This window comes from Colobus angolensis, unplaced genomic scaffold, assembly GCF_000951035.1.
Source record: "Colobus angolensis palliatus isolate OR3802 unplaced genomic scaffold, Cang.pa_1.0 Scaffold193, whole genome shotgun sequence".
NCBI classification, from domain to species: Eukaryota; Metazoa; Chordata; class Mammalia; order Primates; family Cercopithecidae; genus Colobus; species Colobus angolensis.
Window position 1 is genome coordinate 2,345,777 of NW_012115077.1, and position 13,611 is coordinate 2,359,387.

Below are 13,611 nucleotides of genomic sequence, written 5' to 3' on the forward strand. Positions count from 1 at the left end.
TCTCTCTCTCTCTCTCTCTCTCTCTCTCTCTCTCTCTCTGTGTGTGTGCTAAGCTGCCTGGACTTGTGGGAAGAGTGACACAAGCCCCGCTATGGCCACCATCACTGGGACTGTGCTAGGTCCAACCTGAAACCAGCACAGTACTAGGTCTCACCGAAGGCCTCTGGCAACTATTGTCTGGCTACTGCTGATGTTTATTCAAAGCCCAAGGGCTCTTTAGTCAGCAGCTGGTAAATTCAGCCTGGCTTGTGTCTTTCCCTTCAGTGCAACGAGTTCCCTTCTGACCCAGGGTGAGTCTAGAAATGCTTTCCAGGAACTAGAGCCTAGAATTGGTAAATTTAGAAATCTACTTGGTGTTTCATTTTACTGTAGCTTAGCAGGCATCCAAGTTGCAAGACAACATGCTTTTTACTCTTCCCTCTTTTTTCCTCAAGCAGGAGTCTTTCCCATGTGGTCTTTTCCCACCACAGCTGGGAATGTACTGGGTCATACCTGAAGCCTGCATGGCAATGGGTCTCACCCAAGGCAGTAAGTACTGCCTGGCTACCACTGATGTTCATTCAAGGCCCATGGGCACTTTAGTCTTCAGGTGATGAATCCTACTTGGTTCTTCCCTTCAAGACAGTAGATTCCCTTCTGGCCCAGGATGTGTCTAACATTGTCATCTGGGAGGCAAGGCCTAGCATAGGGACTCCAGGACTCTGCTTGGTACTTTATTTTACTGTAGCGGAGCTGGTATACAAGTTGCAAGACAAAGCCCTCTTTACTCTTCTCTCTCCTTTCCTTAATTGGAAGGAGTCTCTGCCGAAGCTATGAGCTGCACTATCTGGAGTTGGGGGAGGGGTGACATAACCACTCTCTTGGCTGCCCTAGCTAGTGTCTCACTAGGTCATGTACACCCCAAGTCCACTGGCTTTGAGCCCAGTACAGCACCAATACTTGTCCAGGAACTATAGTCCTTATAGCCTGGATTGCCTTTCAAGTTTATTTAGAACCCCAGAGCACTTTAGTCCTCAGTGGTGGGCTAGCTGGAACTCAGGTTCTGACTGCTGGGATGGACAATTCCCCTCTGGCCAGGGCTGATCTAAATGCTCCCTTTATGGGTACCAGCTGAATTCTGCCCCATGTTGCTTTCCACTGTGACAGGGTAACACTGCGTGACAATGCAAAATCCCACAGTCACTGTACTCTCCCTGCCCCAAGCATCATATTCTTTCTTTCACTGCTGGGGGATGGAGGAGGGGTGGTATAGGCAATTCAAGATTGTCTTTCCTATTCTCCTCACTGCCTATTTCCTTGATATGATATTAAAACCAGGTATTGTGATCGCTCACCTGATTTTTGGTTCTTATGAAGGTGTTTTCTTGTGTAGATAGTTGTTCAATGTGGTATTCCTGTGAGGGGAATGATCACTGGAGGGTTCTGTTAGGCCAACTTGCTCTGCCTCTCTCAAAATTTCATTTTAAAAAGATTTTATTTTAAGTTCTGGGATACATGTGCAGGATGTGCAAGTTTGTTACATAGGTAAGCATGTGCCATGGTGGCTTGGTGCACCTATCAACCCATTACCTAGGTATTAAGCCCCACATGCATTAGCTATTTATCCTGATGCTCTCCTTACCCCACCCTCAAAATTTCATTTTTTCAATGGGTGAATGATATTTCATTGTGTATATATACCTCATTTTGTTCATTCATCTGTGGACGGATGCTTGAGTTGTTTCTACCTTTTACTGATTGTGTATAATGCTGCCATGAACATTGATGTGCAAGTATCTGAGTCCCTGCTTTCAATTTTTTTGTATATATACATAGGAGTGGGATTGCTGGATCATATGTAGTTCTAGGTTTACCTGAAAAAATTAAACTATATTACTAATATTGATTATTAATTTTTTTAAGAGACAGGGCCTTGGCATGCTACCTAGGCTGGAATTGAACTCCTAGGCTTAAGCAATCCTCCCACCTCAACCTGCCAAATATCTGGGACTACAGGGACATGCCCCTGTACCCAGCTCTATGTTTAATGTTTTGAGAAACCACAACAGTTTTCCACAATGGCTGCATCACTTTGCATTCCCACCAGCAAAGCACAAGAGTTCCAATTGCTGTCCATTCTTACCAACACTCATTATTTTCTGAGTTTCTGTTTGTTTTTGTTTTCTTATTATCATCTTAGTAAGTGTGGAGTGGTATCTCATTGTAGTTATGATTTGCATTCCCTAATAACTCATAATGGTGAACATCTTTTCATGTACTTATTGGCTATTTGTATGTTTTCTTAGGAGGAATGCCTGTTCAAATCCTTTGCCCATTTTTGAATTAGGTTGTTTTATTGTTATTGAGTTTTAGAAGTTCTTTATATATTCTGAATATTAATTCCTTATCAGTTATTTGCTTTACAAATATTTTCTCTCATTTACTACATCATCTTTTCACTTTTTGACATAATTCTTTGATGTACAAAAGTTTTTAATTTTGAAGTATGTTTTATCTTTTTTTGTTTGTTTTCTGTGCTCTTGGTGTTACATCCATGAAGTCATTGTTAAAGCCAGTGGCATGAAGATTTTCCACAGGTTTTCATTTTTCATCCAAGAGTTGTAAGGTTTTTTTTGTTTGTTTTTAAAGACAGGGTCTCACTCTGTTGCTCAGGGTAGAGTGAAGTGGCATGATCATGGCCCACTGCAGCCTCAACCTCCTGGGCTCAAGTGATCCTCCCACCTCAGCTTCCCGAGTAGCTGGGACTATAAGTGTGCATTAACAAGCCTGGCTAATTTGTTTTTTTAATTTTTTGTAGAGATACAGTCTCACTACGTTTCCCAAGCTGGGAGAGTTGTATCATTTTCTCTCTTCAGTTTAGATATTTGATTTGTTTTCAGTTCATTTTTGTATGTAAGGTAAAGGACCAACTTCACTCTTTTACATGATATATCAGGTAGTCTCAGCACCATTTGTTGAAAAGATTATTCTTTCCCTGTTGAATAGTCTTGACACCCTTGTTACAAATCAATTGACTATACATGAGAGTTTATTTCTGGCCTCTCTATCCTATTTTATTGGTCTATACATCTGTCCTTACTCCAGTACTGTTTTATTTGTTGTAGCTTTATAGTAAGTCTCAAATTCGGGTAGTGTGAATCCTCCAAGTTTATTCCTTTTTTTTTCAAGATTTATTTTGGTTATTCAAGGGCCCCTGCAGTTTCATATTAATCTGAGGATCACTTTTTCTATTTCTGTGAAAAAACTATTAGAATTTTGATTGCATTGAATCTATAGATCACTTTGGGTAGAAGTGATATCTTAACAATGTAAAGTATTCCTATCTATGAATAGGGACATCTTTCTACTTATTTATGTCTTCTTTAATTTCTTTCAGCAATGTTTTATAGTTTTCAGCATATATCTTCCACTTCCTTGGTTAAATTTATTCCTAAGTATTTTATTCTTTTAGCTGCTTTTATAAATGGAATTGCTTTCCTTTTTTGCCCCATTTTTATTTTTTTAGAGATAGAGTCTGACTCTGTTGCCCAGATTGGACTGCAGTGATGTAATCATAGCTCACTGCACCCTTGAACTCCTGGGCTCAAGCAATTCTCCCACCTCAGCCTACCAATAGCTGGGACTACAGGTACGTGCCGCCATACCTGGCTTTTTTGAGACGGAGTCTCACTCTGTCGCCCGGGCTGGAGTGCAGTGGCGGGATCTCAGCTCACTGCAAGCTCTGCCTCCCGGGTTTATGCCATTCTCCTGCCTCAGCCTCCCAAGTAGCTGGGACTACAGGCGCCAGCCACCTCGCCTGGCTAGCTTTTTGTATTTTTTAGTAGAGACGGGGTTTCACCGTGTTAGCCAGGATGGTCTCGAACTCCTGACCTCGTGATCCGCCCATCTCGGCCTCCCAAAGTGCTGGGATTACAGGCTTGAGCCACTGCGCCTGGCCTTTCAGGATCTCAGTACGTTGCCCTATTGAATTTGTTCAATAGCTCTAGTAGTTTTCTTTTGGATTCTTTCCATATATAGAATCATGTCATCTGTGAATAGAGACAGTTTTACCTCTTTCTTTCCAATTTGGATGCCTTTTGTTTTTCTTGTCTTATAGCTCTGGCTAGAACTCTGGTATGATGTTGAACAGCACTGTTGAAAGTATGCATTCTTTTCTTGTTACCGATTTTTGGGAGGAAGCTTTCAGTGTTCCATTACTGAGTGTCATGTTAACTGTGAATTATTTATTTTTATTTGTGTTTTGAGATAGGGTCACTCTCTGTTGCCCAGACCGGAATGAGTGACATGATTATGGCTCACTGAAGCCTCAAACTCCAGAGTTCAAGTGATCCTCCCACCTTAGCCCCCCAAGTAGCTGAGACTCTAGGCATGTGCTATCACACCCAGCTAATTTTTAAATTTTTTGTAGAGACAGGATCTCACTATGTTACCTAGGCTTGTTTCGAACTCCTGGACTCAAGCAATCCTCCCACCTCAGCCTCCTAAAGTGCTGGGATTACAGGCGTGAGCCACCACACCTGGCCAAATGTGGATTTTTAAATAACTACCCTTTATTATTTTGAGGAATGTTCTCTCCGTATGCATTGAGATGATTATGTGACTTTTTTCCCCTTCATTTTATCAATGTGATGATTACATTGCTTGATTTTCTTATGTTGAGCCACCTTGGCATTTCTGAGATAAATCTGGAAAGATTTCATGTTGAAAAGGCTTTTGCTATGCTCTTGGAGTTGATTTGTTAATATTTTGTTGAGGATTTTTGCATCTATATTCATAAGGAATATTGGTCTATAATTTTCTTGTGATATCTATCTAGCTTTAGTATCAGAGTAATTCTATCCTCATAGAAAGAATTAGGTAGTGTTCCCACCTCTTCAATTTTTTACAAGCATTTGGTAAGAATTCATTTCATGTCTTCTTTAAATATTTGATAGAAGTAACTAGTGAAGCCATCTGATCCACGACTTTTCTTTGTTGGGAAGTTTCTGATCACTAATTCAATCTCTTTACTTGTTAGAGGTCTGATATTGTTTGAATGTGTGTCCCTTTCAAATCTCATATTGAAATGTGACCTATGATGTTGGAAGTGGGCCTAGTGGGAGGTTTTTGGGTTATGGGGTGAATCCCTCATGAATGGTTTGGTGCTGTTCTTGGAGTAATGAGTGAGTTCTCACTCTATGAGTTCATGTGAGATCTGATTGTTTGACAGAGTGTGGTACCTCTTCTCTCTCTTGCTCCCTCTCTCACCATGTGATATGCCAGCTCCCCCTCTGCCTTCCATCATGATTATAAGCTTGTTGAGGCCTCACTGGGAACAGATGTTGGCACTCTTTCACATACAGCCTGAGCCAAATAAACCTCTTTTCTTTGTAAATTATCTAGTCTCAGGTATTCCTTTTTTTTTTTCCAGGTATTTCTTTATAGCAACACAAAATAAACTAACTAACACAAGATCTGTTGAGACTTTCTATTTCTTCTTGAGTCATTTTAGGTAATTTCAAGGAATTGGTTCATTTCTTCTAGGTTATCCAATATGTTGGCATACAATTGCTCATAGTATTCTCTTGTAACCACTTTTGTTTTTGTTTTCCAAGATGGAGTCTTGCTCTGTCACCCAGAGCTGGAGCGCAATGGTGTGATCTTTGCTCACTGCAACCTCCACCTTCTGGGTTCAAGCAATTCTCCTGCCTCAACCTCCCAAGTAACTGTGATTACAGGTGTGTGCCACCACACCTGGCTAATTTTTGAATTTTTAGTAGAGACGGGGTCTCCCCATGTTGGCCAGGCTGGTCTTGAACTCCTGACCTCGTGATCTGCCTGCCTCAGCCTCCCAAAGTGCTGGGATTACAGGCGGGAGCCACTGCGCCCAGCCTATAATTATTATTTTTTTAATATCTGTAAGGTTGGTGATAATGTCCCCACTTTCATTTCTGATTTTGGTTATTTACGTATCTTTGCTAATGTTTTTGTCAGTTTAGCTCAGGGTTTATTCATTCTATTGATTTTTTTCAAGGAACCAATTTTTGGTGAAATTGTTTTTCTCTACTATTTTTCTATTCTCTCTTTTAGCTCTACTTTAACCTTTATTATTTTCTTTCTTTTGCTATTTTTGTGTTTAGTTTGCACTACTTTTTTGAGTTTCTTAAGGTGTAAAGTTAGGTTATTGATTTGACTTTTTTTTTTTTTTGAGACAGAGTCTCGCTCTGTTGTCCAGGCTGAAGTGCAGTGGCGCGATCTCGGCTCGCTGCAAGCTCCGCCTCCCAGGTTCACGCCATTCTCCTGCCTCAGCTTCCCAAGTAGCTGGGACTACAGGTGCCTGCCACCACGCCTGGCTAATTTTTTTTTTTTTTTTTTAACAGAGATGGGGTTTTATCATGTTAGCCAGGATGGTCTCAATCTCCTGACCTCAGATTTGACTTTTTTTAATGTTATCACTTACAGCTATGATTTTCCCTCTGAGCCCTTTTTTCACTGTATCCTATAAATTTTGATATGTTGTGTATTCATTTTCATTTGTCTCTTATTATTTTCTAATATCCCTTGTGTTTTTTTGACCCATTAGTCGTTTAAGAATGAGTTGTTTATTTTCTGTAGCTTTGTATGTTTTCTAGTTTTCCTTTATTGATTTCTAACTTCATCAAGTTTTGTGCTCTTCATTAAAGAGCAGATATTTTATATGGTGTCTGTTTTTTTAAATCCATTGAGACTTGTTTTGTGGCCTAACATATGGTCTATCCTGGAGAATGTGCCATGTGCACTTGAAAAAATTATGTATTCTGCTGTTACATTGGATAGACTATTGTGTATATGACTGTTAGGACTAAAGATAATTTTTATATATGGTGTAAGGTAGGCATCCAGATTCATCCCTTTGCATGTAGATATCAGTTGTCATGGCACCGTTTGTTGAAGAGACTGTTTTTTCCATTAAATTGTCTTGGCACCCTTGTCAAAAATCAGTTAGTTTCAGAGTAGAAGAGGAACTTTACAAAATAATCAGTTGGTCACAGATGTATAGGTTTATTTCTGGACTCTCAATTTTATTCCATTGATCTATATGTCTATCCTAATGCCAGTACTACTTCAGTAAAGTTTTATAGCTTTCTTCATATTAGTCTGACACATTTTTGTTTGGTTTATTTCTAGATATTTTAAATTTTTGTTGCTATAATGAAACAAAGCTTTATAAAATTATATTTTCATTGTTAACTAAAAATATAAAACATTTTAAATTGGTTATTAATTGGTAGTTCCAAGGAAATCAATTTACTTTTGTATTTTAATCTTGTTTGTTTATTTGGTAGGCTTTTAAAAAAATTGTGGTAAATACATATACTATAATATTTACCATTTAAACTATGTTAAAGTGTACAATTCAGAGCCATTAAGTAAATTCACAGTGTTATGCAACCATTACCACTGTCTAGTTCCAGAAAGTTTTTATCATTACAAATGGAAACTCCATTTGGTAAGCCTTTCAAAGCTGAAGACTTGTGTTTTTCTTCAGTTCTGAGAGATTTCTTACATTATTTATTTGAATATTTCATTATGTCTAACACTTCTGACACTTTTATAAGATTAATGTTAAATATTCTGGATTGGCTGGGCATAGTGGTTCATGACTGTAATCCTAGCACTTTGGGAGGCCAAGGTGGGTGAATCACCTGAAGCCAGGAGTTCGATACTAGCCTGAGCAATATAGTAAGATTTTATCTTTACCAAAGAAAGAAAAAAATAGAAAAATTAGCTGAGCATGGTGGCATGTACCTGTAGTCCCAGCTACTCGGGAGGCTGAATATATGCTGTCATATACTCATACATACACATATGGGTATATGGTGTCAACATGATGTGTTACTGTAGATGTTAATAATGATCATTAGGTTGAGATAACATTTCTCAGGTTTCTCTAAAGTTATTTTCCCCCTCCCATTTCCATATTGTACTCTTTGAGAGGAAGTCACTATATGCAGTCTGCAATTAAGGAGAGGGGAGTTATGCTCTACATCCTTGATCGTGGAGTATCTACATAAATTATTTGGAATATTTCTGCACAGGAAATTTGTCTCTTTACTTATTTACTAGTTTTTTTCAGCACTTCATTACTTTCTGGCACTACAAGATATTCTAGGCACTACAAGATATTCTTGTATATATTTCCTGCATATGAGATGAGCCCAATCCTATAATCAGCTGTATCTCCAAGGAGTTCTGATTTTTTTTAATTGGAGAGTGATATTCGAAACCAAGATGTGAGTGCTAGATGGTCTACATTCTCTTAAGTGTTTAACTTTTAATTTCTTCTAACTTCTCTGCTCTGAGAATATTAATTCTTTGACTCCTTACATTTGTTCTATTTAATGGTATTTCCTTGGGTGGTATTAGTTATTCTGTTTGTTGAATTTAGTCATGGGGATGATTTTTCTTAAACATTCTATGAATGTGTGCTTACATTTGAATTTGAGATTCTCTATTTGCTTTCCTATAGAGTTACTGTTTTCTATAGTCTGATACCAGTGGGGGAAGGACAAGATGTGCAGACAGTGAAACTGTTAATAATTCATTTTCTCTGTGTGTGAAAATCCTGTTTCTCTAGCCTAAACATCTATATACCTTAACTCAGTGCAGGGGAAGACACTGATTAGCTCAAATGGGAATGAAGATATACAAAAAGGTCAGTCTTTCCCCTATGACCCGTATCTACATCCTCTAAACTTGGGGTACCTCAAATCTGCTCCCAAATTTTACAGTGGTCTCCACCGTATCTTTTTAGCGCTATAGTTTCTTCAATCAGTTGAATTCCCCTGCTTTACATTTTTCAGAGATCTTCAAAATTTCTGACTATCAAAGGCCCCCTTCATGATTGTAGTATTTTTATGCATTTAAAAAATTTTAAAAACATACACACAACTTTTCCTGTCGTTGCTAGAGATTTTGGTAGGGAGGGGATGTAGATGCCTGTTCTCAGTCTACCATCTTGGTCTAATGTCTCCATCCTGCATTTTAAAAATGAAAACATAAAGGAAGCTGGGAATGAAATGAAGAGAAATATATTTAAATAGACATGTGTGGTCGACTCTTTGCTTACTACACATTTCCTCACCTTTTTTTTTTTTTTTTTTTGAGACAAAGTCTCACTGGAGTGCAGTGACATGATCATGGCTCACTGCAGCCTCGACCTCCAGGGCTCAAGTGATCCTCCCACCTCAGTCTCCTGAGTAGCTGAGACCACAGGTGTAAGCCACCATGCCTGGTTAACTTTTTTATTGTTTGTAGAAACAACATCTTCCTAATGTTGCCTAGGCTGGTCTTGAACTCCTGGGCTCAAGCATTCCTCCTGCCTCGGCCTCCCAAAATGTTGGGATTACAAATGTGAGCCACTGTGCCCAGCCTTCCCTACCATTTTGCCTGCCAACTGAACCTCAGTGTTGTAGCAGATGAAAATAACTTGTTATCAGAAAACTTGATCCAAACTCTGACACCAATAAATAGATTATAATTTGTCTGTACTATTCATAGTAATACCATTTCCCTTTACCAGCGATTGGTTTGGGCGTGGGCATGTATCCTAGTTGGGGCTGATGAAATGTAAAGGGAAGTCTTACAGTGGGGAGTCTGGGATCTTCTCCTATCGGATAATAAAACAGAGCCTCAAGAGGAGAAAAATCCTTTGTCCTCAATCCTTTTTTGCTGTGAGGAAGTGATGACTGGAGCTCTAATAGTCATCATGTGATCATGAGGTACAAGCAAAAAAATGAACGAAAATAAACAGAAACAGCCTAGGTACTTAATGAAATCACTGAACTGCTGAATGGCTTCTGATTAAGTCAATAATAAACGTCTTTATGGTTAAAGTCACTTTGTCCAATTTTCTGTTACTTTCAGCTGACCTTGTTCCAATCCACTGTGTAAATGGATATAAAAATTTTTTCAAATATTATTCTAAAGTCATGTAGATTAAAATTTGCTTCTAACATTTCTTACATTTCACTTTTTTATCCCCTCAGAATTAAACCTGGAGGGGCAGCGAAAAATTTCACCTGGTTCAATAAAGGACTCTAAAACTGAAGCCTCAGGTAATATTGCAATTAGAAAATCTGCAAAAGTGATTTTTGCTTTAGATGAAACTGAACTGAAATCAAAGCTAGAGCAACAATGGAAGAAAAATCTTTTTGAAAGAATGGAGGCAAGAACCCAAGCAATGCAGCAGAAAATAATAGACAAGGAAAATGTGAAGAAGGAACTAGAAAAAAAGGCTGAAAAAAAAATCCCTGGGGATAATTTGGCCAAAGAGTGGTTTAATACTGAAAGCATGACACTGAATAATCGTGCATATTTGCTTGACAAACTTTTACCTACCTTAGTTCCTGGAGTAGAAAACATGTTAACTCAAGTAGAAAAGAGGAAGGTTTTGACAGAAGTTGATACTCCAAGCAAGTTTGACCCAATTAATTATTTGGGGGAATATTTAATGAGAAACAATCCTAATTATATCAAAGACCCAGGAATATCTGGTTACCAGAGGGTGATGAAAGAAGTCACAGAAGACCTGAAGATATATGTTCCTGACACTATCTGCAACAGGTACAATCTGTTATAGTTTCAGTTCATGATCTGTCTCCTTACATTGAAAAACTAGTAGAAAAATAACATAATCATAGAGACAGGACTTAAAACAAGTGATTCTACAGTTATTCAGAAAGTATTTATTGAGCTACTAGTATGTGCTTCACTCTTTTTGAGTCACTGTGAAGACTAACAAAATAAATAAGTTCCTTGTATTCGTAGATTTAATTATCTCACTATGACTCCAAGTGTGTATTGATTTGTATTTTTATTTATCTCCCTGCACTGGAAAGTAAGCTATATGAAAGTTGGAACTTAAAAAAAAAATCTAGCTTTCCATATAGGCAATATATTCACCTGGTTTAAAGGCCAATATGTAAAAAAAGTTATACAGTGAAAAGTTTTCCTCCCATTCTTATCTTCCATCTACCCAGTATTCCACCTCCACCATAAATAACTTCTATTCTTAATTTTCTATAGATCCTTACAGAATTTCTTTATACATACATAAGGAAATACAAACATGGATTATTAATTTTCTTTCTTTTACACAAAAGCATGTGATATGTGTTACAAATACCCATTTTTACCCGCCATTTATCTTTTGTCATGTAGAAGATTTTTTATTTCTATATAGTCAAATTTAACTTTTATGGCATCAGGATTTTGAGGCACTGTTACATTTCAAAATATTAAAAGAATTCTTCCATGTGCTCTTCCAGAATTATGATTTTAATTTTCTTTAAATATTGACTCATTTGGAATTTAACCTAGTGTAACATACAGGGATTCAACTTTATCCTTTTTCAAATGTCTACTTAGTGGTCCCAAGCAGAGTTGAATAGTCTATCTTTGCCCCACTGTTTGGGATTGCGCCTTTATTAATAAACTCATGTATATTTTAGAGTGTATTTCTGGATTTTGCCATCATATTCCATTGGTCAGTCTCCTTTTCATGCATTCGTACCACACTGCTTTAATAATTGAGACTTTTAAATATATTCCATAGCTCTGACAGTGCTGGTCCCCCCTATTTGCCCTTCTTCTTTTCTGATGTTTCCTGACTATCTTTGTTTGTTTACTTTTTTTGTATGAATTATGGGAGTAACTTGTCTACTTGAAAAAAAAAAGGGGGAGAGAAAACCAAAAAACAAACCTTATAGGAATTTTTATTGAAATCTGATGACATCTATTAATATTCTTAGAAAACCAATATCTTCAAGACTGCAATTAGCCAAGATTACACCACTGCACTCCAGCCTGGGTGCCAGAACGAGACCCAATCTCAAACACACACACACACACACACACACACACACACACACACACACCAGAAAACTAACATCTTTAATAATGATGAGTGTTTCTGGGTGTCTTTCCATTTGCTCATCTTATTTTGTATGAATTAGTGCTGTCCTAAAGTTTTTTCACAGCTGGGCATGGTGGCTCATGCTTGTAATCCCAGCACTTTGGGAGGCCAAGGTGGGTGGATCACCTGAGGTCAGGAGTTCAAGACCAGTCTGGCCAACGTGGCAAAACCGTGTCTCTACTAAAAATGCAAAAATTAGCCCAGCGTGGTGGTGCATGCCTGTAATCCCTGCTACTCGGGACACTGAGGTGGGAGAATCACTTGAACCTGGGAGGCGGAGGCTGCAGTGAGCTAAGATGCACCACTGCACTCCAGCCTGGGCAACAGAGCGAGACCCCGTCTAAAAAAAAAAAATTTTTTTTTACATAAGTTTTGTGTCTCTCTCATTAGATTCAGCACTAGTTATTTTTATCATTCTTTGTTGCTGTTTTAAGCAGGACTTTATTCTCTTACTACATTTTCTTTCTGGAATGTAGTCTGAAGTACTAATTTCTGTATATTTGTGTGCCCAGCTACCTTACTGAGTTCTCTTACAGTAACATTTTAGTTGATTTCTTGGGTTTTCTAGGGAGGTAACCATTGTCTTCAAATAATAGTAGTTTTCCTACTTCCTTTTCAATTTTTATACAAACATCTTCCTACTACCTCCAATACAATATTAAATAATTGTGGTGATGTGGGCATCCTTGTCTTTTTACAACTTTAGTAGAAATGCTGCTTCTGTTACTGCTTCATTATGGGCAGTTTTTGTATTACTAGTTCTATTCCATTTGGGTATGAAAAACATTTTATCTCAGTGAGAAAATGTACCTAATTTCTACCTTTCAGAGTGATTTTTAAAAACTAAGACTAGATTTTATCAAATGCTTTTTCAACACCTATGAAAGTGATAATATGATTTTCACCTTAGATTCCTTAATGGTGAATTTTATTAATAGATTTCCTACTATTCAATTATCTTAGAATTCCTGAAATAAATCCTGCTTGGTTGCTATGTATTTGGGTACACTGAAATATGCTTCCTACTAGTAAGACAGAATAAATATTTCTTTCCTTTTAATTACAGATATTCAGAATATGATATATGTCTGTCTACCTATCAATAGTCACCTCCAGTGGCAGCAAATGAAAAATGATTTCCCCTTTTGGGAAAGGGTTCCTTTTTCAGTATCACCATGGATGCATGGATTTTAATATATATTCAATATATTTTAATCAGTTATAGTCATTTTTTCTGTTAGATGCTCAAATTGCACCAACTTTGGCTTCTGTGTTCTGACATTAACCCTTTAGTCTTTGAAAACTTCATGCATTTTTAAAATGGATTCTTGGCTCCTTTTAATGGGGATCACTCACCTGTGAGCTAGGAATGCTCACAAATATTGTATAGTCATTGTTTCTAGGCCCTTCAGGACTAAAACATATAATTTTTAGAATCAGTGGCTTGTGGTCAGACGTCACCTGCAGCCTCTTTGGGCGTGCCACCGTTGCCAGGCCTGCTGTACGACCCCGCGGGCTCTTGCCCGTGCCTGCTCTTGGCACCCAGCTCAGGAGGACCCTTCTTTCTTTCTTTCTTAGTTTCTTTCTTTCTTAGTTTCTTTCTTTCTTTCTTTCTTTCTTTCTTTCTTTCTTTCTTTCTTTCTTTCTTTCTTTCTTTCTTTCTTTCTTTCTTTCTT

General features: G+C 37.9%; 1 protein-coding gene across 1 annotated transcript in view; it reads left to right on the forward strand.

Moving 5' to 3' along the window:
* The window catches only part of EFCAB5 (EF-hand calcium binding domain 5), a 175,739-nt gene that overhangs the window by 23,276 nt on the left and 138,852 nt on the right, over positions 1-13,611 (forward strand). The window contains exon 4 of the mRNA XM_011940850.1: positions 10,008-10,584. Within this exon, the coding sequence (XP_011796240.1) occupies positions 10,008-10,584 (577 nt within the window). The remainder of the gene's footprint in view (positions 1-10,007; positions 10,585-13,611) is intronic.